Here is a 26,614-nt window from a genome sequence, read left to right on the forward strand (position 1 = left end):
AGATTACACGTGAAGTCCTCTAAACTATCATTTTGCGGTATTGCCGTATTTTTACTTTGGGAACAATATTACCTGTTTATTAACTAACGTTTCCATTTAAAAAGGTTTTCCTGCTGCACAACGCTAGTATCCTGGAATATTTGCAAAACACCTTTGCTTCTGCAATCTGAAATCCAGGGGGGTTTACAGGTAACACCGGCGATAGCTTACATACAATTTCACTTCCACTCACTGCCAAAAACAACGATTCAAGTTTGCATACCATTTTGAAATACTCAGGATCTGCCTCCCTCCACCAAATTCTCCATCCTGGGGCTCTCTGGTTCGAGGAAATAGTTGCTAAGCTTTCCCCACAGGCCTCTAATGAGTACCCCTTTGCAACTCCTTTGCAAGCCTTTTTTCTCAAGTTCCCTTCCGAACCTGAGTGCCCCAAAGCTCTGCTACTGGTTGAATCTGCTGTAGGAAAACCCCTCTCTGCAGAATCTGATCTGCAGCTGAAGTATCCCTGTGGTACAGCATTGCTGTAACCATTCCCCCGCACCCTCAGGATCTGGATCCCAGCAGGCGTGCAGCCGGGGCTTGTGTTCCCCTGGCTTTCTGTGGATCTGTGTTTTGGCAAGTCTGCCTGAGCACTGCAAGGCAGAACTGACAAGCAGGAAGTAAGCAGGGGAGAACCATTTGTGTAAGACGAAGAGGGGAATATTTCAAGGGCGAAAGTTTTGCTTTCCATGGAGTTGCTAAGGGGAGCACCTGGGCCACCCCTGCGCCAGGCTACAGAGGCCTGGGAGCAGTTGGAACTTGGTGTCACAGAGAGTCCCAGGGCCCAGGCGGAGAGGGAGCTGAAATGACTGGCCCCCCTGTGCTATGAAGCCTGTTGGGGTGCCTGCCTCTAAAGGAGTGCCGGGAAGGCATTAGATTGATCACAGCCGATTTCCCTGCACCATGGGTTGGGGCAGGAGCTGGGAGGCAGGGGTAACCCTGTACCCGTTCCTCCTCCAAGCCGTCTTTGGATCTTACCTGCTTCACGTGGATGTTTCCCAGGTTGAGAGACCCCTGAAGCACTTCTGGAAAAGCACTGGATTCTGGTAAGTGCTGTTTGCTGCCTGAACACCCTCCCCCTGCCCTCTCTAGAAAGCAAGAGTCCGCCTGAAGTTCATGCCAGCGGTTGGAAAGCAAGGATGCTCTCCCTATACAGGTTGCATGGGTACCATCCATGGAATCCCCTACACACTCCGTGCAGGTAGGCTAAACCGGCCCTATACATTTGAGAAGGCAAGTACCCAATTCAGGTACTTAGATATTCAGGGTCTGTTTTCTAGACATCCAAGTATCCTCTCCTTCCTCACCACACTTTGCTACTGGCTGCTAGCGTAGCCTCGTGCAGTGGGGCTGCACAGCTGCAGCAGAGAGCAGAATATAGCCCAGGATTATGTTCCTGTAATAAGGCCTAGTCTACGCTCTCCCCTGCCATCAATCTAATCTGCATCCCTTCAGCTATGCAAATCGTGCGGCTGAAGTGGATGTACTCATCACGGTGTGTGCGGTCAAGTCGGCAGGAGCTGCTCCCCCAGTGATGCCGGATACTCTTCTCATCTGGTGGAGTTCCGGTGTCAATGGGAGAGCACTCAGAGATTGATTTGTCAATGGGAGAGAACTCGGAGATTGATTAGTCAATGGGAGAGAACTCGAAGATTGATTAGTCAATGGGAGAGCACCCGGAGATGGATGTGTCTAAGCAGATGCGATAAATCGACGGCCGGTGGATCAATTGCTACGGCGTCGATCCCAGGTATAGTGGAAACAGGCTCTTATAAGCGTCAGATGGGTAACTGTGTTAGTCTGAATCTGCATAAACAACAAGAAGTCCTGCGGCACCTTATAGACTAACAGATTTATTGGAGCATACGCTTTCGTGGGCAAAGACCCACTTCGTCAGATGCAATGCAAGGCTCTTATAAAGCATTTGTTTTCCTGCACTGGATAAATAGCCTGCCAGTCTGAGGACTTGTCTCCGCTACACCAGGGACTGACACTGCAGATGCGATCAGACACGACAAATCGATCTCCAGGTGCTCTCCCGTTGACACCGGTACTCCACCTGGGCAAGGAGAGCAGCCCCCGCCGACCTACTCACACGCACAAGGCTGCATTCATCCCATTTTTACACTCCGCAAGTCATCTTTAACCATGTTTTTACTTCACACCAGGGATGTAAAACCCCGTTTAATTCACAAACCAGTCAAACGTTGAAGTTTAATCAGTTAATGGATTAAACCGGGGTAGGCGGGGGCCCTCATGCCACAGGCAGGGGCTGCTCGAGTCCGGCTGCTTCCAACCCTCGGCTGGGCTGCCAGCTCCCAGCCCCCCTCCACTGCCGCTTCCGGCCCCTCCCCGTCCCGTGCGAGGCTGTGCACTCCTAGCCCACAAGCTTGTGCAGGCTGGGAGCTGGCAGCTCCCTACCCACCTGCCACTTCCGCCTCCTCCCCGGGCGTCAGCTAATGGTTAAGGATGATGCTTACCTGGTAACTGGTTCCCGTTCACATCCCTGCTTCACAGGAGTGTGGCAGAGAAGCATCCCCAAAACTGAAAGTGTTTATCAAATGGCCATGCCCTTCACGTGCACAGTACAGCAAAAAGCACAAAACTTCTCTAGCTGGCCACTATGCCTCAAGCCCACTGAGGAGTGACTACTTCCAAGCGCAAGTGGCTAGTTCCCCTTTGGTACTGCTTTAATATCTGGCCTCTCTGCTGAGACTGGGGACCGCTCTGATGGGGACCGGCACATGCCTGATGTGGCCAGTCCCCCGTACAGATTGTTTAGATCCCATCAAAGACACCGACTAGTTAGTGCTAAACCCCAAGACGTATTCCCCAAAGTTTAAGGTTTAACTTCAGAACCACACCATGCTGTCACATGTCTAAGTGGACAGGAAAGGAGCGTGAAAGTCCGCTTGCTTAATTTTTTTCTTTAAAGGGGAGGTGACGATTAAGAGGGTTACCAAGATGTTTTCAGCTCATTTGCAGAGCTGTGATTTCAGTTTCTCCAAAAGGAAAGAAAAGCGGATTAAAAGGAAAGCCAAAAAGGTACAAAGGCTCTGTTTCATCAGGCCACGGTCCACACCTAGCCAGGCAGGAATCCCGGCCCACTGAAAGGACTGAACTGGAAATCTGAATCAGCTGTTGAATCTCATTTCCACGTGTGGCCGAATCTCCCTGGCAACAGGGTGGCCTAGTGGTTAGGTCACAGATGTAGCCGGCAGAAAAAGGGGTGCAGAACCCTGCCACTGGTGCCCCCGGCCTAGAAGCTCCAGCTCACTATATCAGTATAGTCCTTAAGTTTGGGGTGTGGCCCAAAAAGTCCAGATTCCCCCCTTAGTTGGGGTTTCTAGTAGGTTCCCCCCTTTGTCACAGGATGTGGGGTTGGAGGCTTACTTGCTCCTCTGGCTGGCCAAGTGATCAGGCTTTGGTTCGTGTCCGGCAGACTGTGAAACCACATCCCTGTCTCCTGGATGGTCTGCCCCTACCTGAGACAGGCTCCTTCCTTTTATCCTCCCTCCAGGCCTGCCATTGGCTACAGGCAAAGCAGGGTGGGGCTAGCTGGGCCAAAAGGCTTTGTTTAACCCCTGGGATGCCAGGCCCTCCTCTCTCCACTCCCTCATACCACATCACAGGAATGTCAGATGATCTGGCAGAGACCAGATTTGGGAGCTGCTAGCGCCGTTGTGTCCAACCAGTTCTGAGGCAGTAGCCGTGATAGAGGCTACTGCGATAGCGAACTAGTCACATTATTCAAGCCAACTAGCCACGCTCAACTGGCCAAACAGCCACACGTGACTAGTGGCTAGCGTGCTGGACGCCACAGTGCTAGAGAAACATTGATGATCCCTGTGAAACACCAAGATCTGAGGTTCGGCAGACTTAATATTTGTAAACTAGAACAGAAAACGAAAGGACAGACCCCAGGAGAAGTAGCCACAGATGACAACAGCTGCTGCTGAGGCAGCATAACCCAATGATTCTTAACCTGTGTTCTGTGCCACGAGACAGTTGGAGGTGTGCCACAGAGAACAACAGATTTCAAAATGGCCACCCTTAAAGGGGAAGATGACTTTTTTTTAATTTTTGCTCAATAACTTTCCCTGACCCTTTTTTTTCCCCTCAACAAAAAATCCTTGGTGTTCCTCTTTAAAAAATTGTTTGCTGTTCCTCAGTCTTAAAAAGTTTAAGAAACACTGGCAGTTATGTTTCCTATTTTCCTTATGCACGTGTGTTGGGTTTAAGTAATTGCAGGCAAAATCTGCCTGCCCACAGAACAATGCAAGGTCCTGACTCTGATGCTGACGGGGTAAGCTAACAAGAAGACACAAATCTGATTCTTCAGTCACGTTTCAGCTTCCTCGCTCCACTTTGCTGAGCTGTGCATACCCCTCCAGCAAAAGCAGTATATCCCCGCAAACAGGCCTCGGATAGAGAATTAAGAGGCCTGGGTTTTATTCCTGGCTCTGACACCGATTTGCTCTGTGTCCTTGGGCAAATCCCTTCACCTCTGACCCACACACCACACTTCACAGTCCTACCCTAACAACCTCTTTTTGCAATTTGTCTTGGCTTACCTTAGGTTGTGTGTGCTTCAGGGCAGGAATCATCTCAACAAGTCTGGCTCAATGAGGCCCCGATCACAGCTGGGATTTTTAGAGGCTACGGTTCCATACTAAACGATTGTTTTTCCCGTCCCCAGTCCTCCTCTGCCACATAACAGGGCGGATTTATTTGACCTCAGTAAAGACCAAGAGCTCAACCTTGCCTATGTGTCTTCGGTACCTCATGGCGGCATCGAACAAGTTCGAATTCACTGGCTACTAGAACTAATTACGGTGGGGTGAGTGAACCTTTCTGAAGCGCCACACTTAGGAGTGGAACGCGTTTGGGGGAGGGGGAGGAAGGAAGTCCCATTTGCTGCGGTGGGAGGTCAGATTTACTTAGACTCACGCAGATTGTCCAAAAACACCTGTTGAACCTGTGACAAGGCTTCACCTCTTTAACTACCTCAGCCTGTGCGTGTGAGGTAAGTTGTATGTTCTTTTGTATGCCTGGTAAGGCTGCTGTGCCCTGGAAATCATGGAAATGCCTCTGTGAGGTGAACACATGGGAAGAAGACTGGGGGAGTTACTGCATTTAACTTCTCTCCCTGCGTGTATCGGCTCACACGGAACCACCTGCTCCCCACGCTGCTGCCTCTGGATCAGAGGCAGCAAGGGGGTGCATTATAATTAACCGATGAGCCCAAGTTTATCAGTTAATCATGTAAACAACTACACGCTAACAACCCTACTCTGAATTCTAGGGTATAAGCTTGAGGTAGCTTAGGTCTAGAAAGTCAGATCTGCCTCACCATTAAACTAGCGTTACTCCCTGTAAATCGGCAGGATTGCACCAGTGGAGACGTAAAACTTCTAATTAAATCACCTTCCTTTTCTGAATCACTTGAAGTAAGTTCACTAAGAAATATGAATGGAGCTTCTTTTCCTATGGATGATTCCATGGGAGCTTTGAGGGAGGTTTTGCAAAGGAACAATGAAACTGAAAGGAACGTGTTTGTTGTGGCTCGTGGGCTCCTCCCCTGGGCTGGGCCACCGCTGTCCACATCTCCCATCTGCCTTGGTAATAAATCAGCTGTCCTGCTGAATATAACACTGAATATTATGGAGTACATGATGCAGTTCTTCTCTCTTTTACAATTTCTTAATCTAAGCTGATTTTACATTTTAAATGTACCCTTAGGCCTTCATCACGTAACCATTCCAGATTGCTACATATTTAAATTCCCTGAAACAAAGACATTATTTTAAATGAATCAGTCAGAGCATTTTAGTATGTTTGTAACAAAGAACATTGCTTTTAGGGGGAAAAAAGGAACACTAATTTATTTTGTATGATTTTCATAGCCGTAGGCATGTCTATGCAATTTCACCACATGTTAATGTTAAAAATAGGTTTTCAAAGGTTGTAGGCATCACAAAGGATGTTATATCTTACTAGAGTGCTGATTTTGGTGGAGGGTACCACGCTAGGGGGGCGCCGGGCTGGGTTGGGAGCAGAGCGCACGCTGCTCTGGCCCACATGATCAGCAGAGACCCAGGAGCTGAGCACGTGATGCCTCCATCTACACACTTTGAGCCGAGGCAGCAGGGCCGAGCAGCAGGAGCAGCGACTTTAAAAGTCAGATTAACTTACCCGGCTGTCCCGTTCCCTGGCTCTGCAGGAGGGAGCAGGGGGGAGAGGGGGTGGCGGGACACTCTCAGCGCTGGGGATGCCTGGCTCTCCCCTCTTTCTTTTCCTCTACAGAATTTTTTCCCGGTGGTTTTTCTTGGGGGGAGGGAGGTGTTCGGTATTTTTGGTGAAGCCATCTGGCAACCCTAATGGGTCAGCGGTTCCTGACCCAAAAAAGGTTCCCCACTCCTGCTTTACGGGCTCTCTTCTACAGAAGAGTGAAAGGAGAGTAGGGATGGATAGAAAAGATAAGAAAACTGTGGAAGCAAGTTATTGTACTATAGCAATTAAAATAAAATGTGTATTTTAGATAAGGGTCTTTTGAAGAATTTATTTTAAAAACGGTCCATCTGAAGAGCCAAACATTTAAGGCTACAGCTGAATAGTCAGACTGTGCCTCTAAATATCTAGGCAAGGATTTTTTTTTTAGAGATGTGGTTTTATAATCTTCAGCAATGAACGAGTGAAATATTTCAAGCACGTTTTAAAAACAGAGGTCCTGTAGACATAGTCATGCCCAATTGGTTTTGTCAGTAAATTCACGTGCTGGTCAAATGGCTTCGTGGCTCTTTCATGGGTTCAGTGTGCTGCTCATCGGGCTGGCAGGCTGGAAGGCTTTTTGGGGAAGATTCATCAGTCTGCAACAGGCTGCTGGGGGAGCCTTCAGGAACCATCAGAATAGGGAGAGAAAGGGGTTGAGCACTAAAACGTAGGGAAGGCATTGCCTCTCCTTGCCTCTTATACCCACCACACACAGAAGAGGTCTGGCTGGCCAGAGTTTAAAAGCCAGCCCTGCAGTAGTGCCAAGGAACTAGGTCCCGGGGAGACTGCTCTCCGGGACCCACAAACCCTCAGGTTCATGAGACACAGCTAGCATTATCAGCTCAGACTTGCACAACATACACCAGGCCTGTGGTGCGCAAGTCTGATGCCGGAGAATGGAGAAGTAATTTACAAGCTGCTTTATGGTCCCACATCTGCATTGGGAAGTGGCAGGACCGGCGGTAACGGGGTGCCCGCCTGACTCCTCCCATCTGATCCCTGACCACACCCCTAATTGCGCCATCTGCAGGTGAGATGCGGCGCTGCGGAGCTGCTTGCTTTCTCCTGGGAGAACATCCCGCGGGCAAAGATGTCTGCCGACTTTTACGTAACAGGGACACATATGGCCCTTTGAAACTAAACAGCAGAGCCCCCCGCCAAAACCGGTCTGTCCCGGGCAAACTGCACAGCCCCGTGGATGCTATAGAAGAGCAGTTCGTGCATCTTTTTGTCCTCCTCCCCAAAGTAGCCCCCTCTTGCCAGAGAGTCAATCACTGAGGGGCTGCAGCAAGCCAGAAGAACGGTGATGTTTAGCTCATTGTAATCTTTCTGGATTTCCTTTAATGTGATGATCCCGGCCGAGTCCAGAAACGTAACTGAAGAACAGTCAATGATGATGGTGTGGAAATCTATTTGTTTAGGGACCAGGTGGGAGGCTGTCTCTGCCTCATCCAATCCCTTAACAACTGAGCCTCGGTTTCCCTTTTTCAGGTGCTCTTTTTGCTTCTTCTCAGTCTTTCTCCTTCTAGCAGCTTCCAGAGTAGGCTCTAGCCCAGTCCTTCTGTAGAGAGACTTCAGAAAAAAGTCTCTATTTGCATAATACAGTGGTGCCTCAAAACGGAATATTTTGGTGTGGGGGACAGGAGAGAGACTTTCATATTCCCAGTCATCTTCGTAGAAGGCCGTGCCCTGGATCTGACCCAGCAGGCCGGTCCGGGGCCGCTGCGTGCGAACAATGATGCACAGCATGGAAAAGACGACCCCCACCAAAAGCCCCATTTCTGTGCTGATCAGGGCAGACGAGAAGACAGTAACGCCCCAGACCAACGCGTCCACTTTGTTCACACGGCACCGCTGGGGCAGGTCTCGAAACTTGCGCAGAGCCCCTCGGAGGCTGACGATGATGATGCACGCCAAAACGCACTTTTGCAAAGAGTAGAACAGCGGCGCCAGGAAGAGCAGCACCAGCAGCACGACCGCTGCGCTGACGACGCTGGAGACCTGTGTCTGGCAGCCCGTGGACGTTTTCACGAGCGTTTTCGCCAGGGCGGCGCTGGTGGCGAAACAGTGGAAGAAGGAAGGGATGATGTTGCAGAACCCGATGGCGAACATTTCCTGATTGGGGCGGACTGTGTAGGCGTACTTCTTGGCAAACATTTCGGAGAGGGAGATAGTGAATGCAAAGCCAACGATGGCCAGCGGCACCGCATCCACCGCCACCCGTCGCATCAGCTGAAAATGGGGCAGCTCTGGGGGAATAAATCCGGTTGGGATTGCACCCGAAACACTGGAGGCGTACACTTCATTCAGCTTCCCATAGTGGGAGACCAGGGTAGCTACAATGATAACCACCAGCTCCGTGGGCAGTGGCATTTTCAGCTGACGCTTGTACCGATCGCCCAGCTCTTTTGCAGCGACGAGCACAGCAATGCAAACCGCGCTCGTGATCACGTCGCATGGGTTGGCTTGAGTAACGTTTTGAAAAATACTAATCCAGGTGGTTACCAAGATCCCATGCCCTTGGCTGCGTGGGATTTTTACTCCGATCAGGTACTTCACTTGGGCCGTTAAAATGATTAACGAAGCGCCTGTTGCAAACCCATCCAGCACGGGCTCGGAAAGGTACACGGAGACAAATCCTAGACGAAAGACGCCCATCAGAACCTGAAAGAAAAGCAAGAGGGTGAGAGCAAAAGCAGCCTTCAACTTTTGATAGTAGCCTTCAACTTGTTGAAGGGAGGTTCCAAAGAGGATGGAGAGAGGCTGTTCTCAGTAGTGACCGATGGCAGAACAAGGAGCAATGGTCTCAAGTTACAGTGGGAGAGGTCTAGGTTGGATATTAGGAAAAACTATTCCACTAGGAGAGTGGGGAAGCACCGGGATGGGTTCCCTAGGGAGGGGGTGGAATCTCCATTCCTAGAGGTTTTTAATTCTCAGCTTGACAAAGCCCTGGCTGGGATGATTGAGTTGGGATTGGTCCTGCCTAGAGCAGGGGGCTGGATGGATACTTTAATGGAATCTGACTTCCAGTCTTCCCTTAGCAACGTACCTGATAAACTCCTGCCAGAAAAGTCAAGGCGGTAGCGACTCCGATGGCGTAGCAGTCTTTCCCGCACGCCGCACTCCACGCCCCCAATGTCAGGTTGAAGGCGGTCCCGTTCCAATGGCTGCCGTTCCACCTGTCGCTGTGGCGGGCGGCGTCAGCCTCGTCATTAGGGTCAAACCCCGCCAAGAGGAGCTCCCTGTCCACAACCTGCCCGACCATGAGACATAAGAGGCTGAAAATGCCAACCGACACATGGCGAGAGGTGCCCATCAGGAAATAAATGAGGTTGGCAAAGAACGAGGTGTACAGGCTATAAATAGGCTGCAGCCCAGCTAGCAGCGAATACGCTATTGCTTGGGGCACCAAAATGATACCAATCACCACCCCGGACATAACGTCCCCCCATATGTATTCTCGGCAGCGGTACTTGGGAAGCCACCGTAACACAGGGAAGAAGCCCATGACTATGTTCTTCAGTCTCTTAGTCGTGCAGGAACAGCTCTTCCTCAGTTTGGCTTGGATGATCTGTCTCCAACGGAGCTGGACATGAACCTTTCTTTCCATTAGAAGTGGCGGTGCCGCACTGACATCCATCTTGATAGCTTGTGTTTGCTTTTCCATTTCCTGGGCGGTCACTTAATCTGTCAGCTCCTAAGAGGCAAAGAAAGGGCGAGTTAGGTTCCACTGCAGCAGGTAGAGCAAGGCAGGCTCCATGCATTGCCGTCCGAGAGGCCCCAAAAGTGGAGCCTTTCGGCCCCAAAATTCCCACCTCTAAAAACTGACGATGGAAGCCCATTGCTTCCCGTTCGTGAAACACTAATCCAATCCGCTACTCTAAACATTACCCTAAAGCTTGGGAAGGGATCAGCCACCCACGGCTAGCTAAGAAAACTGGAAATCAGAGCTCGTGAAGAAGCAATAGCTCAAAGTTCTCTGGCAAAGACTTAACAATAAATTCTCAGGAATTAGCTTCGGTCCATTAAGCAAAAGCAAAGCGGAACCGATAATAAATAATCCAGTCCGCTTGTCTGAATAATGCAGCATAATATGTGCCTCCCCCCCGAACAACCATGTACTTGAATGCTAAAATTCGATACAATCCTACGACTTCATATATTGAATGCTCCCAGTGGAATGGGAGGGGCAGTCAGACCGTAAGACAGCATTTGATCCTGGTTTGGGAAACAACATGCCTTGTGGTGATCCATCACCTCCAGATGTTCTTTGTCAACAGCAAGAGGGTTAAGCTCACAAAGCATTAAACTCAGCAGTAGAGGGAGCCAGGGGGGTGTCATGCCTTGTTGCAACCTTGGGAAAGCGTATATTGGTTATACTGAGTAATCGGAAACCTCTGTAGATGCTTCTGAGTAATCTTTATTTCAGCCGGGAAAGACGGTGCAATTTAGCCAAGCTGATGTTTATTTTTTTTCTTATAGTACTACCAGTCCTAAATCTGGGCTCCAACATTCTGAGCTGTTTACACTGAGCAAAACATCCCTGATTAGAAATTCCTGGGAGTAAACTAGTGCAAAAGTATAGCAGAATGGAAGAATGAGAATGAAATAATATAAGGACAAGAGGACACCAAAGCAGGTTTAAAACTAATAAGAGAAAGTTCTTCTTCACACAGTGCATAGTCAACCTGTGGAACTCCTTGCCAGAGGAGGCTGTGAAGGCTAGAACTATAACAGAGTTTAAAGAGAAGCTAGATAAATTCATGGAGGTTAGGTCCATAAAAGGCTATTAGCCAGGGGTAGGAATGGTGCCCCTGGCCTCTGTTTGTCAGAGGCTGGAGATGGATGGCACAAGACAAATGGCTTGATCATTGTCTTTGGTCCACCCCCTCTGGGGCACCTGGTGCTGGCCACTGTCGGCAGACAGGATACTGGGCTAGATGGACCTTTGGTCTGACCCAGTACGGCCGTTCTTATGTTCTTATGAAATAATAGAAGACGATTTCATATTTAAATATCACACACTCAAAAGGTACTGGTAGCAAAGTTCAGCTTTTAAAACGTGGAGGAAAAATATGTTTGTAGCCTTCTTACCTGAATGAATCCTGAAAATACCAAGATTGCACCCAAAGAATGAAAGTCCCATTAAAATGCCACTGACTTCTCCCAGCCCAGTGAGTGTGGGCAAGCAGGCAACAGAGAGAAACGCAGCTTTAATCACAAACGGGCAGGCAGTTCCGTTATCAAACCGACAGTTGTGATAAGCTTACTCACAGGACCGGCAAACCAGACTGAAAATGTCAGTGCACTGTCACTGCTAGTCTTCCACCAAGCTAACAATCCAGCTGTTTACTTAAAAATGTTACATTTCCAAAGAAACGCAATAGGTAGGGATCACCTAAGGATAGTGGGTACCATTATCAGGCTGACGCAAAATGACAGTTTGGAAGTTGGTAGGAAGTTGATTTATCTGACAAGCCGCTATTTCGAGTACAGCATAGATAGTGACTCGGATGGTTGTTAGAAAATTGGAGATGTCACTATCTGCAAAAAGCAGCAGTAACTGAATCTTTTCAGCTATCCAGTTGAGTTTGTGAGTCTGCGCGTTCAAGGACTCCTCCTAAACAGCAAGAGCTAGGAGCACCAAATCTCCCCACATTTCTGCGAGCCTTGGTCAGGTGTGAACAGGTGTGCCAAGTCAATGTGCGGGGTGTCATTCACTCGCTGCGATATTTGGAGTTAGTGGTGTCAGTTCCTACTGGGCACTGCTTGCATGTTGCATCATCCAATATCTGTGATTACTTTTAGGGTGTAATGATAGCTGCTAGGATATAACCAATCTAGTTCAAATAACAGATGGGCTACATTCCCAGCACAAAAGGACTCTGATCGTGTAACCTAAAATAAATGGACTCCCATCTTTGTGGCTTGCTCTAAACGTTGCATTTGAAATGTAAATTACAGCTCTGTGTATATAGGTCAATCCTACTCCTATGTAAGTCACTGGATATTTTTTCCCTGGAAGTAAGGTCTGCCTTTTAGTCAAGGGAAACCACCCTTAAAGAAAGCACACAGCTAAAGTAATTATACTTAAAGGCAACATGTAACTGTCATGCCCTTCTACGTTTCTACTTACATGCTTAGAGTCCAGATGCCGATCTCAGTTACATTGGTGTCAACCCACAGCAAAGCAGTAAAGCACTCCAGACTTCAATGAAGACGAGATCAGAATATGGTAAAATGTATTTCCTGGTTAGAAAAATATTCTAACCAAGATGTTTAGCTTCTGCTGCAGGATTAATCCCAAGCATTACAAAAAAATGCTGAGCCCAAAAGGACAATGATCTAAAAACTCTGAGCAAACCTGCTTGTCAGAAAGTCGATGGAGCCAAGTTTTGAATGAGGGCAGGTAGAGTGTTGAATGAACCTCTGCTCACTTGGGTTCTGTTGTTATTGTTGGAAACCATAGAGTGTTTGGTGGGTTGGTTTGTTTTTTCCTAGCCAAGCAAAACCACTCGCTTCAGTGAGTTTCACTTTGAGTTTCAAGATGTTTTGAAGTCACAGTGACACGCACAGGTCATAAGCCTACAGGGACAAAACTGGGTATAAATCCACCACAAACAAAAAAAAGCACATTATTAATTCAGAGACATTTTCAGAGTAAAGCAAGATTGCCATGATCTATGTTTCGCTGTAATTAAAATGTTTATGGACAAAACAGGTTTGCTCTTTTCTAATGTTGACTGTAAAGACTTGGCCTAGTACACGGAAGTCAGATTGCGACTTTCCTGGCACGCAGGTCACCACTGGTAACCCTGATTCAGCTGGTGTTAAAGAGTAGTTAGTTGAAGCAAACACTTCAAGGTGCAGTTTCTGCACTGGCAAGTCCTTAACAACTACAGGGATGATGGGCCAGCCAGAACAGAATCCAGTTACTTTCCCTTCTGCAGCTCTTGTTTTTTTCTCCCACCCATCACCCTGTAATTCATACATTTCTAAGGCCAGCAGGGAACGCTGTAATCACCTTCTGATAACGCAGGTCAGAGACAGGCCGTGCCTGAATTAATTCCTCTTTGTCTAGAACACAGATTTTAGAGAAATATCCAATCTGGACTGAAACATTTGCAGGGAGGGAGAATCCACCAAAGCCTTAGTAATTTGTTCCAGTGGTTAGTTACCTCATGGAAGTGCATTTAGTGCTGTGACTGGCCAGAGGGGTTCTGCCGTATTGAAAATCAGCAGGCAGTTATTACAGAAAGCTCCTGGGAAACCCCTGTCCCAGGTTTGCCATGCCACTGATGGCGAGGTTGGGATGCCTTCTCTGCTTTGGCCAGCCAAGCAAAAAGCTCTCTGCTGTGCTCATAAAAACATTCCGAAGGAGCAAAAAATCGGGTTGGTTTGTTTAAAATTCTAGAGGTTGACACCCTGACAGAGTCTTCATTCTCAGTCTCACAAACTAACGAATGTGCTGTGGGTAGTTTCCTAGTAAGTCCTCCTATTAGGTGTTTGTTTGCAAAGATGTGCTGCCTCCTTAAATAGTTGTGGAGAAAACAACAGCAGATTTCCCACGAATACCCCACACTCCCCATTGAAAACTGGCACTGCAAAACGACTGAGGAATATTTTTAAGGAGATCCTTAGAAATCGGGGTCAGCACATCCCTGGCTCAAACAGTGGAACAACGAGTCACACGCACAGCACAGTAGAAAATGGAACAATCCGCGTTGCCAGTAAAGGAGTGAAGAACTTAGCACAAGTTTATTGCTAACTGGCGGAGAACATCGTAAAAGCACCCTGATTGGTTAATAGCTTAGCGCGGTTAATAATTAAATCACCCCGGGCTTTAAATCATGGATTGCGAAGAACCGCAGGAGACGCATTAAGCGGCCACTGTGAATATCGCTGGTGTGTGGCTGCGGGCTGCTTTGAAACAATAGCTACTAAGCAAGAGGTTTATTCAAGGACTGGGTTTTGTGGTAGAGGCGGCTTATTTACAAATCCCAACCCACTGACAATGCTTTACCAGGACTGTGACCCACTTTCCAGCCAGGCAACGAGTACGGGGAACATTTATGTAACGTATCAAGCAGGGGTGGGGAACCTACGGCCCGGGGGCCGGATCCGGCCCCTCGGACAGTTCAGTCCAGCCTGTTGGGGGTTCAGGTTGGACACTTCTGGCTCCTCGTCCTGCACGTATGTGAGGAGGCGCGCACAGGGGAGGTGGCCGGGGGGGGGGGCAGCCTTGCCAGGCAGACAGGCTGCAGCGCAGGAAGTTCCGGAGCCCCTTCCCTGCGGGAGTGCTCGCCCCCCAGAGCCGTGCTGGGCAGCAGCAGGGAGACGGCAGGCGTCACCTGGGGCAGCTGCAGCAGGGAGCCATGCCAGGTAGCCCCTCCCTGCAGTGTCCAGCCCCAGCCAGGTGCTGCCAGCAACTCCTCCCAAAATCCGTTAAGGAGGTGAGTGGGAGAGACCGGGCATCCCCGAGGCCCTTCCCTGCACGGGGCCCCCAGAAAAGGGAGGAAGGATTGGTCAGAGACGGGCCCGTCCGAGCACCCTGCAAGGAAAAGCAAACTCAGACATTGCACTCAAATATTAAATCAAAAAGAACTTCCCAGCAAGGGGTTTGTGTGGGTTTTGTGAGAGTGCTCCTCAGTGCAGGGTTTTGTTTTTTAAGTAGCCATTCTTCTACAAAGGAATTTCACCCGCCAATTACGGCATGAGAGTGCGGACCTGGCATTCATCTACTGATCTGACATGGTTTCCCTGGGCTTGAACAAAGCCATTAACTAAATGTCTCCAGTCTCCCCTGCCTCTAACAACTGCATTTTTTACATCTAAACCTAAGTATGGGCCACCCCCAGCCCACTTAATTAGCCTCATTAGCACCACTCCTACAATTGACAGGTACCTCCTTTTCCCCCATTATGAATAACTTGGTTTCTGCTATTTCTACTCCAGCTCATCATCTGAGGAAGTGGGTTAGTCTCTAAGGTGCCACAGGACTACTCGTTGTTTTTAAAGTTACCAACTAACACAGCTCCCCCGGAGAGGGTTTTGGGGAGTGTTGTTTGGTTTTGCTTCTCACTTGCGTGGCCCCTGACTGATTGTTTTGTGGGTTAGTGGCCCTTGACCCAAAGAAGATTCCCCACCCCGATATAAAGTTCCCCAGAAGCATGGCCTGTTGTTTCAAAAGTAACAAGAGCCCCAACTTCTAGCTAAGTTGATGGGAGAACTGCTCCCTTGAAACCTTCACCAGGAAGCATCTAAACTTTTATTCAGAAAAAAGTTCACTCTTACCTGAGTTGTGTCATGCAGAGTCTTTCCAGTGCGCTGTTGGAAACCTGTACCTATCCGAGTGGAAAGTCTTCCGTGAAGCTTTATGCTACATGCCTAATGATGAAATGTAACTCTTCATGAATCATAAATATCTCATCATTCTGGCTATAAAGAGCCCTGGATAGCGTTATAAAAGTGCAGGAATGAGTGCCAGGCACTCAAAGCAGAGGAGTTTAAATAACGGCTACGATTATAGATTAACTCCTGGTGATCTGAGAATTATGCTGAGCATCAGTCAGATTATCACTGAACTTTGCTCCCTAGTCCAGACTTGTGTGCTTTGCGCATCCGTAGCTGATGGATGGCTTTGGATTTGGCACACAGGATGACCGGGAATGCAATGCAAGTCTTGTCCAAGAGCAGGTGCATTTTGTCAGCACTGAGAAGGGAGCAGGATGGAATTCACGGACATCTGGGTTCCATGAGGGGGTTTGCCGTAGATTTCCCGTGCCTGACGTGCGTTGCATCTATAACCTCGTTTATCAAAGGAGCGTGGTAAGATTTGGATTGTAAGCTCTTGGGGGCAGCGGCTGTCGTTTTGTTCTGTATGCACAGAGTCTAGCGTAGTGGAGTTCTGGCCCAGGACTGGACTACCACAATTCAAATAATAAATAAGACTAATTTACCTAATGAGAGTCTGTGAAGGAGTTTGCTTATTGCAGGCGCCACCTGTTGGTCAGATGGGGGCATGAAAGGCCCTCTCCTTTCTGAGCACCCCCTGTTGCCAGCTGCCCCAGCCCTGCAGCGGTCTGTCTCTGTCTTGACTCGTGCCTCCCTACCCCAGCCAGGTGACTCGATTCTGTCGACCCCTTTTGGGGTCCCTGAAGAATCCAGCAAAGGAGCATCCCTCTGGGTTAAGTGAGGGCCTGTAGGTTTCCTCTCAGTTTGAGGCCCTACGGTCTGAAATTTTCTGTCTTCTAGGCTGCTTCCCTGCCCAGAGTGGTATTTCTACTTATTGGAGGATGGAGGAGAAAAGTCCGTTCATAGAATCCTAGAGCTGGAAGAGACCTCAGGAGGTCATCCAGTCCAGCCCCCTGCCCGAGATAGCCCAACTTCGTGCATATTTAAGCCCCCAGAGCACGAATAAAGGGTTTCCTACGCTCAGAAAACGGATCCAACATTTTCTTTGCAACTGAATGTTTCAAACCTTGCTTAGTGTGTGACCGTTCTAACGCAGTGAGCAGGCAGCCTGCAGAGACCTGGCTGAAATGTTAAAACGCTTAAGCCGCCCAATAACCAAGGTGCCCAGTAGTCACACGAGGAAAGCGTGCCCCTAGTGCAGAAGGCTAGTACAGGTCTAGGCACTACTTCAGGCACACGGCTGACAGATTTCAGCACGGCATTAGCCTCATGCAGGCCCTTGGAGCTACAAGCTTATAGTTTGTGGCCAATACACTACTTGCCACTATAGTGTTTATAAAAAGACCAAGATACAGTGCTCCTATACTGTATACAGGCAGACCTGTCAACACCGTACCTGGAACACTCAGGTAAATCCTCGGAGGGCAGTGAATTATTTACATGGGCAGCAGAGCAGTCAAGCATCTATATAAACACATTACCCACTCCTCAAAACACATTTCAGGCTGTGTCTACACGGGGAAGATTTGGTGAAGAAAGTGCTGTCGATATGCAAGTGAAATCTGGTCAAAGCAGTTTTTCGGCCTCCCATTGTCGACATTTCATGGCCACCTTGCTAGCTCACTCCCCTGTCAGCAGATAGAGCAACGCACTGTGGGGAAGCATCCACAGGGCAGTGTGGTAGGAAGGCAGAACGGATTCCTGCACTTCGTGGGATTCCCTCCTAGCTCTGGGAGCTCTCCGTGCCGAGGAGTGTCCAAGCAGCACAGCTGTCTTTCCAGCCCTTCCCCTGCAGCAGCAGCCTGCCTGCCCCTCTGTTCCTAGCAGGGCAGAACAGGATTTGCTCTTTGTTTGTTCCCCAAACGGAGCGGCTCACTCAGCTGTCAGGTACTTCCTGGAGCTTAGCCATGTTACCCATAAATCTTTACACATTCAGTTGTGAGCTAGGCGGTTAGTATTTCACAGCATTGTTAGACTGTCAGTTGTCCCTTGGGAGATTCCTCAGTTTCTCACTGAGAAGTTTGTATGTTTCCCGATGCACTTTGAAAACATAAGATGCAAAGTAATTAATAATCTCAACTTTAAAATGAAACCATCAGTGAATGAATTAAAAACTTAAGATACGATTTTTCAGAAGATTCTATGGGGAAAAACTTTATACCCATGTCAAGTTCTGCCAGACAGGAGGATCTACCTAAGTAGATATTTGCAGGATTAGGCTGTTACAGGGCATATGGCAAAGCCACCTTTTGAAAAGCTCTCTAGGTTTCTAACTACTTGAGGTACAACAAGCAGTAAAGTAGTTCCTCCAACAAAACAAGTTTTAGCATTATACATGGAGTTCAGCTAAAATTAACAAGTAAAATAATCATACAACTATTAATCACAAAAGGAAAAAAGTACATGAAATATATAGCCATTATTAACTGCAATACTACATATGCTCATATGCTAATAAAACAAAAAATAAGCTTATATAGTGACATGCAGAGTCATTACTCAGAAAATGAGATTCTAGGCTGTTTCATTTAATGTGACACACTCAGTTCAGTAGCCACTGTAACAGGGAATTTCAGTAACAGTTCTCACGAGTGTGTTTTAAAATGTCTAATGAAGTAAAGACATTCCGTAGCACAAAGGCAGTTACACCCTAGCCACCATTTGTGCCTTTAAAAACAATTTCTCTCTTGGTCTTCTATCCAGGATGTATCATTTTCCCGGGGGCGTATTCACGCGGAATTAAGCACAGGTTACATCAGAATGTTCTTGGAAGGTTAGCATGAAATCACGCTGAGCATTTATGTGGAAAAATGCATTGCAGAGCTGATGTGGTTAGGCATTGTGTTCCCTACATGAAATCTGTCAGTTCAGGAAATGCAGCGAGAGGAAAGGGAATGTGCCTAGCTTGGGATGCCGTGAAAAACTGTCCGAAGCATTGGTTGCCGTGAGACCGCTCCTCCAATCAGATGACAATCTTGTGAAAGAGGGGCCAAACCATTGCTCTCTTTGTGACGCACTTGAATGCAAATGATCTGCGCTTAGGTGGCCCGATGTGAAATGTGGCTGCATCTGGATATTAAAAGACCTTACACTGTCAGATTAAACGGCTTCACTTTCTTAGCCTGCTTCCCCGTCCAAAGCTTGAATTTACTTTGTGCCTTCGCTGTAAAAAAAAAAAAAAAAAAAAAAGGCCAACAACGTGTTCCTGGCAGAGAAACTCACCTCAGCAATGGGAGCTACAGATCTTGGTCTATGCATCGCTCCTGCCACGGTGCACCTGGGACGAAGGATCCAGAAGCAGGCTGGGGGAGAAGTGGTGAATCATAGGCCGTATCTTATCTTGCCTTGTTTGCTCACATGTGCATCTCCCTCCTGGAGCCTGCCAAACGTCCCCATAGCACAGTGATTTATGATTTGGTGGGCACAGTCAAGGTCAGTGATGTTGATTTCAAGGGGAGGGGGGAACTGGTGGGACCTACGATATGTCAATGAATGCCGGATTCTGTGCTAGTTTATTGAGAGACACCTTGGCTCAACGCCCAACTTTGTGATGGCGTGTGGCAGAGGCAGTAGCGTGGGAGGAAGAGGAGGAGGAGTGATACTTTTTTTAAAGGGGCCCCCTCATTTGTTTCTACCATGCCAGAGATTTGTTCTGCTCCTTTGTGTGCACGTCTCAGGCTGGGCGTTTGTATGGAGAGATGCCCGGTAGCAAGCCCTCAAACCAGCAAGGCTGACCACCGGCTCACTGAATAGCGCGCACTGCCCATCCCAGCCACACCTTGGGCCTTGTTTGTTGCTCTATCCGCCCATTCTGTCAGCAGGGGGGCCGCCAGGGCCCGTGTGGATACAGGCACTGCACATGCTGAAGCCTGTACAGCTGAGCAGCCAAGGGGGTTAAAGATCCCCCACATCTCCTGTCGGGTCCTACCCCCCCGCTGGCAGAGGGGCTGGGTTTGGTACCGCCGCACAGCCGGAAGGAGCTGCCTGCATCATGCTCCTCTCCTTTGGCCACAGCATCTCCTGGTAGTTGGACCCTGCGGCTCGGCGGGTACCGATTTCTGCCCACATGCAGATGTTTGTATCCGGGCAGGGCTCTCCAGCTCCATCCTTCGTGTTAACGGAGAAGTCAGAAGGAGGCCTGCTGGGGCGGTGGTGTTTTCCGTCAAGCACCGTCCTGCTTAGGGTGGAATTAGATTTAAAACTACAGGTAAAGGGAAAACCCTGCCCACAGATGAGCCTGGAAACAGCACAGCCTGTGTAGCTCCTGCCGCAAAGTGCTCGTTGTGGGTGCAACTCCTTTGACTTCCAACGAGCAGCCCGTAGGATCACAGCGGTTCAGAATGGAGTCCTTTACCCGTTCAATAAACCCTTTGCCCCTTTCATTGCATGCTGTTATTCATTAATACCGTCTCTGCCTGCAAGCAGCTCTGCAGCAGTTTTTCATGCCCACCCACCGCGGAAGGAGTTATTGGCTTAGAAGGGACTTGGAAGAAAACTCACCCAGCAAGAGTGGAGGAAACGACCCTCCAAGGAGCGGCCGTTGAGACGAGGCCGTTCCCAATGGCATGGAGTTCCTTGGGGTTTATGTTAACATCAGCAGGAGCTGTGTGTGCTTTGCAGAAGAGGGCCCTCTTGGAGCCAAGAAGGAATACAGCCTGCACACACAACCCCACCAAGTTCATGCCTCAAAGCAACCGGAAATAAGAGCTGGGGACTTCCAAGGCAATCTGCTGCCCTAATGGGAAAGGAGGAACATTTTAACTCCGTCTCGGCAGAGCTCTTGCCTTCATCCTGAAACTTGGCAAGCCCAAGCAAGTCGGGCTTGCCTGTCCCACACGTCTCCTGTAAATCCCTCCAGGCTCGGGGAATGTGTTCACTCTGTAAAGGTGACCGAGATGGGCAAACTCCGCAGGGGAAGAGGCTGAGCGGGAATGGGCCATTGTGTTCTCAAATCCTTTCAGTGACCACCCCAAGAAGCATCAACAGTTCACCCTCTCTAGCAAATCTGCAAAGACGTGGACCCGTAACCTGTCACCTCCCTGCTAGTCTCCAGGTCCCGTGGAGATGTAAAATTAGGTGTCTCACCCTCCACGGAATAAGTGCTACAGTGATGTTCTTCAAGACCATCTGCAGCAGCTGGTGTTTCCCTTCTGTGACAGGGCATTTATTCATCTACCTAGTTCTATGGTATTAGACCTACAGCTATTGCAAAGGGCTCCAGTTGTTTGAGGGCAGTAATGCTCCTTCATGGAGGGTGAGGAAGATACCATGCAGGCCATGGTCAATGGGGCATACAAGGTGAGAAGCAGGAGTAATTTCTGCACAACCACACAGCAAGTAGTGACACTTAAAGGGCCGGATTGTGAGGTCAGCGTGAGTTCTTCATCAAGTAACTGCTTATTAAGGGGAGTCACGTTGTCCTAAGCTGCCTCCAAATAAGTCAAAATTTTGTTAATGTGGCTGACCAGCAGAAATAAATCAGAAAGGCTCCCATCTGTACTGCACACAGCATCAGAAAAGCAAAGACTAAGGGGGGATAGGATAGAGGTGTAGAAAATCATGACTGGTGTGGAAAAAGTGAATAAGGAATAGTTATTTAACTTATTCCCACAATATAAGAACTAGGGGTCAGCAAATGAAAGTAATAGGCAGCAGGTTTAGAACAAACAAAAGGAAGTTTTTTTTCCCTCAGCGCACAGTCAAACTCTGGAACTCCTTGCCAGAGGATGTGGTGAAGGCTAAGACTTTAACAGGATTCAAAAAAGAGCTAGATAGATTCATGGAGGTTAGGTCCATCAATGGCTATTAGCCAGGCTGGGTAGGAATGGTGTCCCCAGCCTCTGTTTCTCGGGAGGTGGGTGACAGGAGAGGGATCACTTGAGGATTACCAGGTGTGTTCCCTCCCTCTGGGGCATCTGGTACTCACCACTGTCGGCAGACAGGATACTGGGCTGGATGGACCATTGGTCTGACCTCGTATGGCCGTTCTTACGTTCTTATTACTTCTGTAGTGGATGGCAGTAGGCAACTGTTTAGTCTTCCCTCTTAAGGGATCTTTTGACAACACCATCATATCTCTGGATTCTCAGATATACCTGCAAAAGAAACAGGACCCTGCTTTCTTTACAGTGTGTACACAGTCAGAAGGCTATTGTACTTCTGTTCTACCAATTGAACTGTGGTGTTGGGGTTTTGCAGGCAAATCAAGTTAATCATTGTTATACTTGCTGACGGCCTGTGAGCAAATATTTCAGTAGGATGCAAGGTGTAACTGGAAATAGTGTTAACAGGTCTGAGTGAGCAGAACTCCTCTTGGCAACAATCACATTCAGCTTTGGACCTTGACTGTCAGACTTCATTGCTGACCTGAATGCAAGTCAAAGGAGGTCCGGCACTGGTGAGGCCACGGCTAGAGTACTCTATCTAGTTTTGGGCAGTACAATATAGGGAAGATGTGGACAAACTGGAGAGAGTCCAGAAAGGATCAACAAAAATGATACGAGGTTTAGGGAACCTGACCTATGATGAAAAGCTTAAAAAAACCTGGGGGTGCTTAGTCTTGAGAAGAGAAGATGAAGAACACAAGAGCTGCCATAGACAGTTTGAGATTCCTTCCCTTTCCACAGATGCCTCATGCTGTGACACAGAACGGATCCGTGTGGGCGCCATACACAGTAGGAAACGGGGTAAGATGGACTAGCTAGACGCTGGTTGATTCCCTCTCGGCATTCTAGTCTATTGCTGAGGCAAGACTTCTCTTTACGAGAGGCGCTTTGTCTCCCGACAAATTGCGTTTGTGCGTCTGGTCATTCCCTTCTTTCCACCAGTCTGAGGGGGAACCTGACCACCCTCTTCCAAAATGTTAACAGCTGTAATAAAGAGGACAATAGTCAATTGTTCTCCATGTTCCCTGAAGGTAGGATAGGTAGTAATGGGCTTAATATGCCGCAAGGGAGTCAGGTTAGATAGCAGGGGAAAAAACTGTCTAATGGTGAGGCTAGTTAAGTACAGGAATAGGTTTCCAAAGGAGGCTGTGGAATTCCTGTCACTGGGAAGGGGGCATTAAGAATAGCTTTGATAAACACCTGTCAGGGATTGTCTAGGTGTACTTGGTCCTGCCTCAGTATAGGGGACTGGCCAAGAAAGCCCTTCAAAGTCCCAAGTAGCACCGCATTTCTGTGATTCTGGATGGACTGTCCTGGTTCCTCTTCAGGTCACCAACCTTCCAGTCTTTCTTCTCTAGGCAGTCTTATAGACCCTCCTCATTCATACACTCACTACTCCAGGGGCATAATAGGGTCTCCATTCAAGTCTGTCCCATAAAGGAGAGCAGCTAAAGAAAAGAAGCAGAAGTTCTGTCTCTCCATTTCCCCTGAACTGTGACATAAAGAGTCGAACACTGGATGCCCTATCACTTTTTGCCTTGCGTTTCTGTGCACTACAGTCATCTCTTGCACTGTGATCAATCCCTAAATGGTTAATCAACTAGTTACTCTGAGCATGGTGTGGATAAACGTGTCCATATGCACAGGTCTTCTCCCAGGGCAACAATAAATTACATTTTCAGAATATTTTCACACAGGATGAGAGTTATTCTTTTTTTGATGGCTGGTGTGTGCCAATACAAAACCGAAAATAACCAAAGCACACACATGCATGGGCACGTTCTGCAGATGAACATGAAAAATGCTCTTAATGTTCATTTATGCCTGCAAAGGTGATTGGGACAAATGGGTTTTGTGGGGAAAAGTATAATTCTTAGGTGCTAGTGTTTAGGCTGGGATGCTAGCCTAGGATGTGCATAAAAGGAAACATCCAAAAATATGGCCCTAGAAGTACAAGGAATGGATTTTCTGACAGTCTCACAAGCTGTTAACACTGGAACATAGTTGTTGTAGATATGTGTTTCCATAAATGCAGGAAAGACCTTCTCACTTACCAGCAAATATGTTTATTAATCCTCAGTTGTGCCATAAGCAAAGAAGAATCCAGCTCAGCAACCACAGTAAGAATTAAAACCATGAGAATTAAACAGTCAGGCATACTTTCATTTGGCATCAGGATGTACTAAGTGACCCATTAGGGACCACAAAACAGGAAACGGAGTAGAGAAAATGTTGCCAAAGCTGCATTTGGTACATAGGGAAGACATTGGAGATTCACATAACACAATTGAAATCATGGGTAAAAAAACCCATGATCACTCACCAAATGTGCTATGTTGCTTAAGTTCCTTCCTCTGGGAGACAAGAATGCCATGGGTTGGGCAAGGAAAAACTGGTGCATTTATGGGGGTGGGTGGGGAATAAAATAGAACCTTGGCAGACCACTGCTGCTATATTTACCTGCGCCTCTGCAAGTACCAGCGATCACAGCTCCCATTAGCCATGGATCACCGTTCCCAGCTAATGGGAGTAGCAGGAAGTGGCGCGGACTAGCACACTGCTTCCCGCAGCTCCCATTGGCTGGGAATGGAGAACCGTGGCCAATGGGAGCTGCAATCACCCAATTTTGCAGAGGCACGGGTAAGTATAGTGGTGGCAACCTCATGATCCCATCTACATGTTTTGTTAGTCTGTAAAGTGCTACCAGACCATTTGTTGTTTTTTCTGTAACAGACTAACTTGGCTACCCCCTGAAGCTTCTGGATCTAGCCTGCGGGCCATTATTTGCCCACCCCGGCTTAATGCTATAGACACCTGCTACTTTAAAAAGAAAAAAAAACATCTCATATGAAAATCTTTAGATGTACCATACTGGTCCTTGTGTGCCAGCTGAGAGCAGGCCTCTTAACCATACATAATACAGCCTTCTTTATTCTGGAGCCAAATGCTGGCTTCATTAGAATAATCACATTATGGCAAAACTGTTTTAAAATCAGAATAACGTAGGTATTTCTGAACAGCTGAAACGTTGCTGTTCGGTGTACATCTAAAGCAGTTGATCAATTTGAAACAAAGCTTTTGTTTGTATTGATTATAAAAAGCGATACAGTGTCACTATTTAACAAATGTAATTATTTGTTTAACAGTAGCCCCTTGCGGCCAACCAAAAATGGAGCCCTGCACCATTGTGTTACGTGCTATATAAAGTGTAACACAATTGCTGTATTAGTTAGATATGTTTTATAATATTCATATTGCTTACTTTAGCTATTTCCTTTGGCTTGTACCTTTAATTGCCTATATTCTGTAGAATGACAGATGGAAAACTTCACTACAACTTTACCAGTCTGGATAACTTGATGGATCTTCTCTGGAAAAACAAACTAATTCCAGGTAAGGATCTGCCCCCTCCCCCCAAACACCCCGTTTCCTCCCCCAAATCAGTTAAACATGTTGTATCAAATTTTACAGTCATCCGACTAAACAGCTGACTTCAAAGTGAATTTTGCCAAAGCAGATTTTGGTCTGAAATTAGTTCTTTTCTACCTATGTTTGACTCCCAATAATGTAAATGGAAATTCTGCACCCTGGGAATAAAGTAAAGCAGCACATTTTTCCATAAGTACTTTGGCCTTAATCGGAGATTTCTGAACTGAAAACTGCAATGGAAAAATACCCATGAAGGAACCAAAGAGGACACATTCCTAAACTCATCTCCCATATACAAATGTACATGCCTGTAAGTCACTCTCCAATTTATAAGCTGAGGTGGTAACTCCTAACACTGCTGATTTCACTGACAAGCACTGAATTTGAACAACCTCAAAACCAAAGTAGCTGTTGGTGTGGAACTAGCATGCAGCATCAGAAAAGGTAGCCCGTTTAATGTCACTAATTCCTTGTGTTTCCGAGGGGTAGCCGTGTTAGTCTGGTAGGGTGCATCTACACAGTACCCTTAGCTCGAAATAAGCTACGCAATTTACAAATTGCGTAGCTTATTTCAATGTTATTTTGAAATATCTTATTTCATAATTTGGCACTGTCTACACAGCACCAAATTTTGAATAGCATGATATTCTGAAATTCTCCCTAATCCTCATGGGAACGAGGGTTAACCGGGATGTTGGAATAAGCCATCTGTTATTTTGAAATAACAGGCTGTTTTAATAGAGGTGGAATAGCTATTTCGGGATACTTCCGGTATCCCGAAATAGCTCTGCAGTGTAGACATACCCTAACTGAAAAAACAACAAATAGTCTTGCAGAGACTAACAAAACCCACTTCTTCAAGCTTGTGTAGTTTCAGATTCTTAAGTGTGAATAAGACGCAATAACCTCCTAAGCTAATCAAATGTAAACCAGCTCATGAAAACAGGGAATTAGACTTCTTGTGTTTATTTCAGGGTTTGAATTGATGGGAAGCCCTTCAGGATACTTTACTGATTTTGAAGACAAAAACCAAGTTGTAAGGTGGAGGAACCTTATTGCACTTCTGGCCAAGAGATACATAGGTGAGCTACTAAATAATCATTGTAAAATAATCAATCCTTTATTCTTCAAAAGTTCTGAGGTTTATCCTTGACTTCAGGATGCATGGCAGCAACTGGGGGAAGGGAAGAGGTTTCAATGGGTTTATGTAAGCAAGCTAAGTTGATCAAATCTTCAACTTGATTTTGGAAAAAGTTTCATAGAAGCGTGAGCTACTTAAACAACTTGATACAAGTAATGGATCTCAGTACCTTTACATTTCTTGCCTTTTGAGTGAGGAGTTCTAATAGAGGCTGAGAACTGTGCACCTAATTCCACTTATCTTTTTTTAGTTTCATTTTCACCACTCAACATTTAACAATAAAACACTAAAAACAGCCCATACAATATATAGCCCAATTAAAAAAAATCAGGTTAAGCCAGACTGTGTGGGCTGAACTCCTGAGGATTAGCGCTTCCAAACTGTTACTAAACCACAGCTAAAAGCACTGTACAAAAAACTAACCTTTCAGTCT

The 26,614-nt window shown here is 47.4% G+C and overlaps 2 protein-coding genes across 4 annotated transcripts in view; one reads left to right on the top strand and one right to left on the bottom strand.

The window, feature by feature from the left end:
* The first annotated feature begins 547 nt into the window (after positions 1-547).
* The window catches only part of IDUA (alpha-L-iduronidase), a 38,649-nt gene continuing 12,582 nt past the window's right edge, over positions 548-26,614 (top strand). Inside the window, exons 1-4 of one of the 2 annotated variants that reach the window (XM_014579557.4) lie at positions 548-1,085; positions 4,739-4,879; positions 24,922-25,004; positions 26,015-26,122. In XM_014579557.4, the coding sequence (XP_014435043.3) occupies positions 943-1,085; positions 4,739-4,879; positions 24,922-25,004; positions 26,015-26,122 (475 nt within the window). In that variant the 5' untranslated portion in view covers positions 548-942. Of the gene's footprint in view, positions 1,086-4,738; positions 4,880-24,921; positions 25,005-26,014; positions 26,123-26,614 lie in introns of those variants that run through there. The other variant, XM_075931298.2, reaches the window with a different exon arrangement.
* On the bottom strand, positions 5,897-16,497 carry SLC26A1 (solute carrier family 26 member 1). 2 transcript variants are annotated; one of them, XM_006135144.5, is made up of 3 exons: positions 15,607-16,497; positions 9,362-10,009; positions 5,897-8,976 (listed from the first exon to the last, which is right to left on the bottom strand). In XM_006135144.5, exons 2-3 carry the CDS (start codon positions 9,977-9,979, stop codon positions 7,450-7,452), a joined length of 2,145 nt encoding a protein of 714 aa, XP_006135206.3. In that variant the 5' UTR covers positions 9,980-10,009; positions 15,607-16,497; the 3' UTR covers positions 5,897-7,449. The 2 variants fall into 2 exon arrangements, with proteins under 2 accessions (XP_006135206.3, XP_025046558.3); XM_025190773.3 differs by lacking the exon at positions 15,607-16,497 and adding an exon at positions 12,449-12,654.

Source organism: Pelodiscus sinensis, chromosome 6, assembly GCF_052426305.1.
Source record: "Pelodiscus sinensis isolate ZL-2025 chromosome 6, ASM5242630v1, whole genome shotgun sequence".
Lineage (NCBI taxonomy): Eukaryota > Metazoa > Chordata > Testudines > Trionychidae > Pelodiscus > Pelodiscus sinensis.

What these genes read in the sequence shown, in the direction of transcription:
- SLC26A1 (XM_006135144.5), bottom strand. Translation starts at nt 9,979, where the DNA reads ATGGAAAAGCAAACACAAGCTATCAAGATGGATGTCAGTGCGGCACCG. An exon ending in TTCTGGCAGGAGTTTATCAG is followed by an intron (nt 8,977 to 9,361) that starts GTACGTTGCTAA and finishes CTTTTCTTTCAG; the next exon opens with GTTCTGATGGGCGTCTTTCG.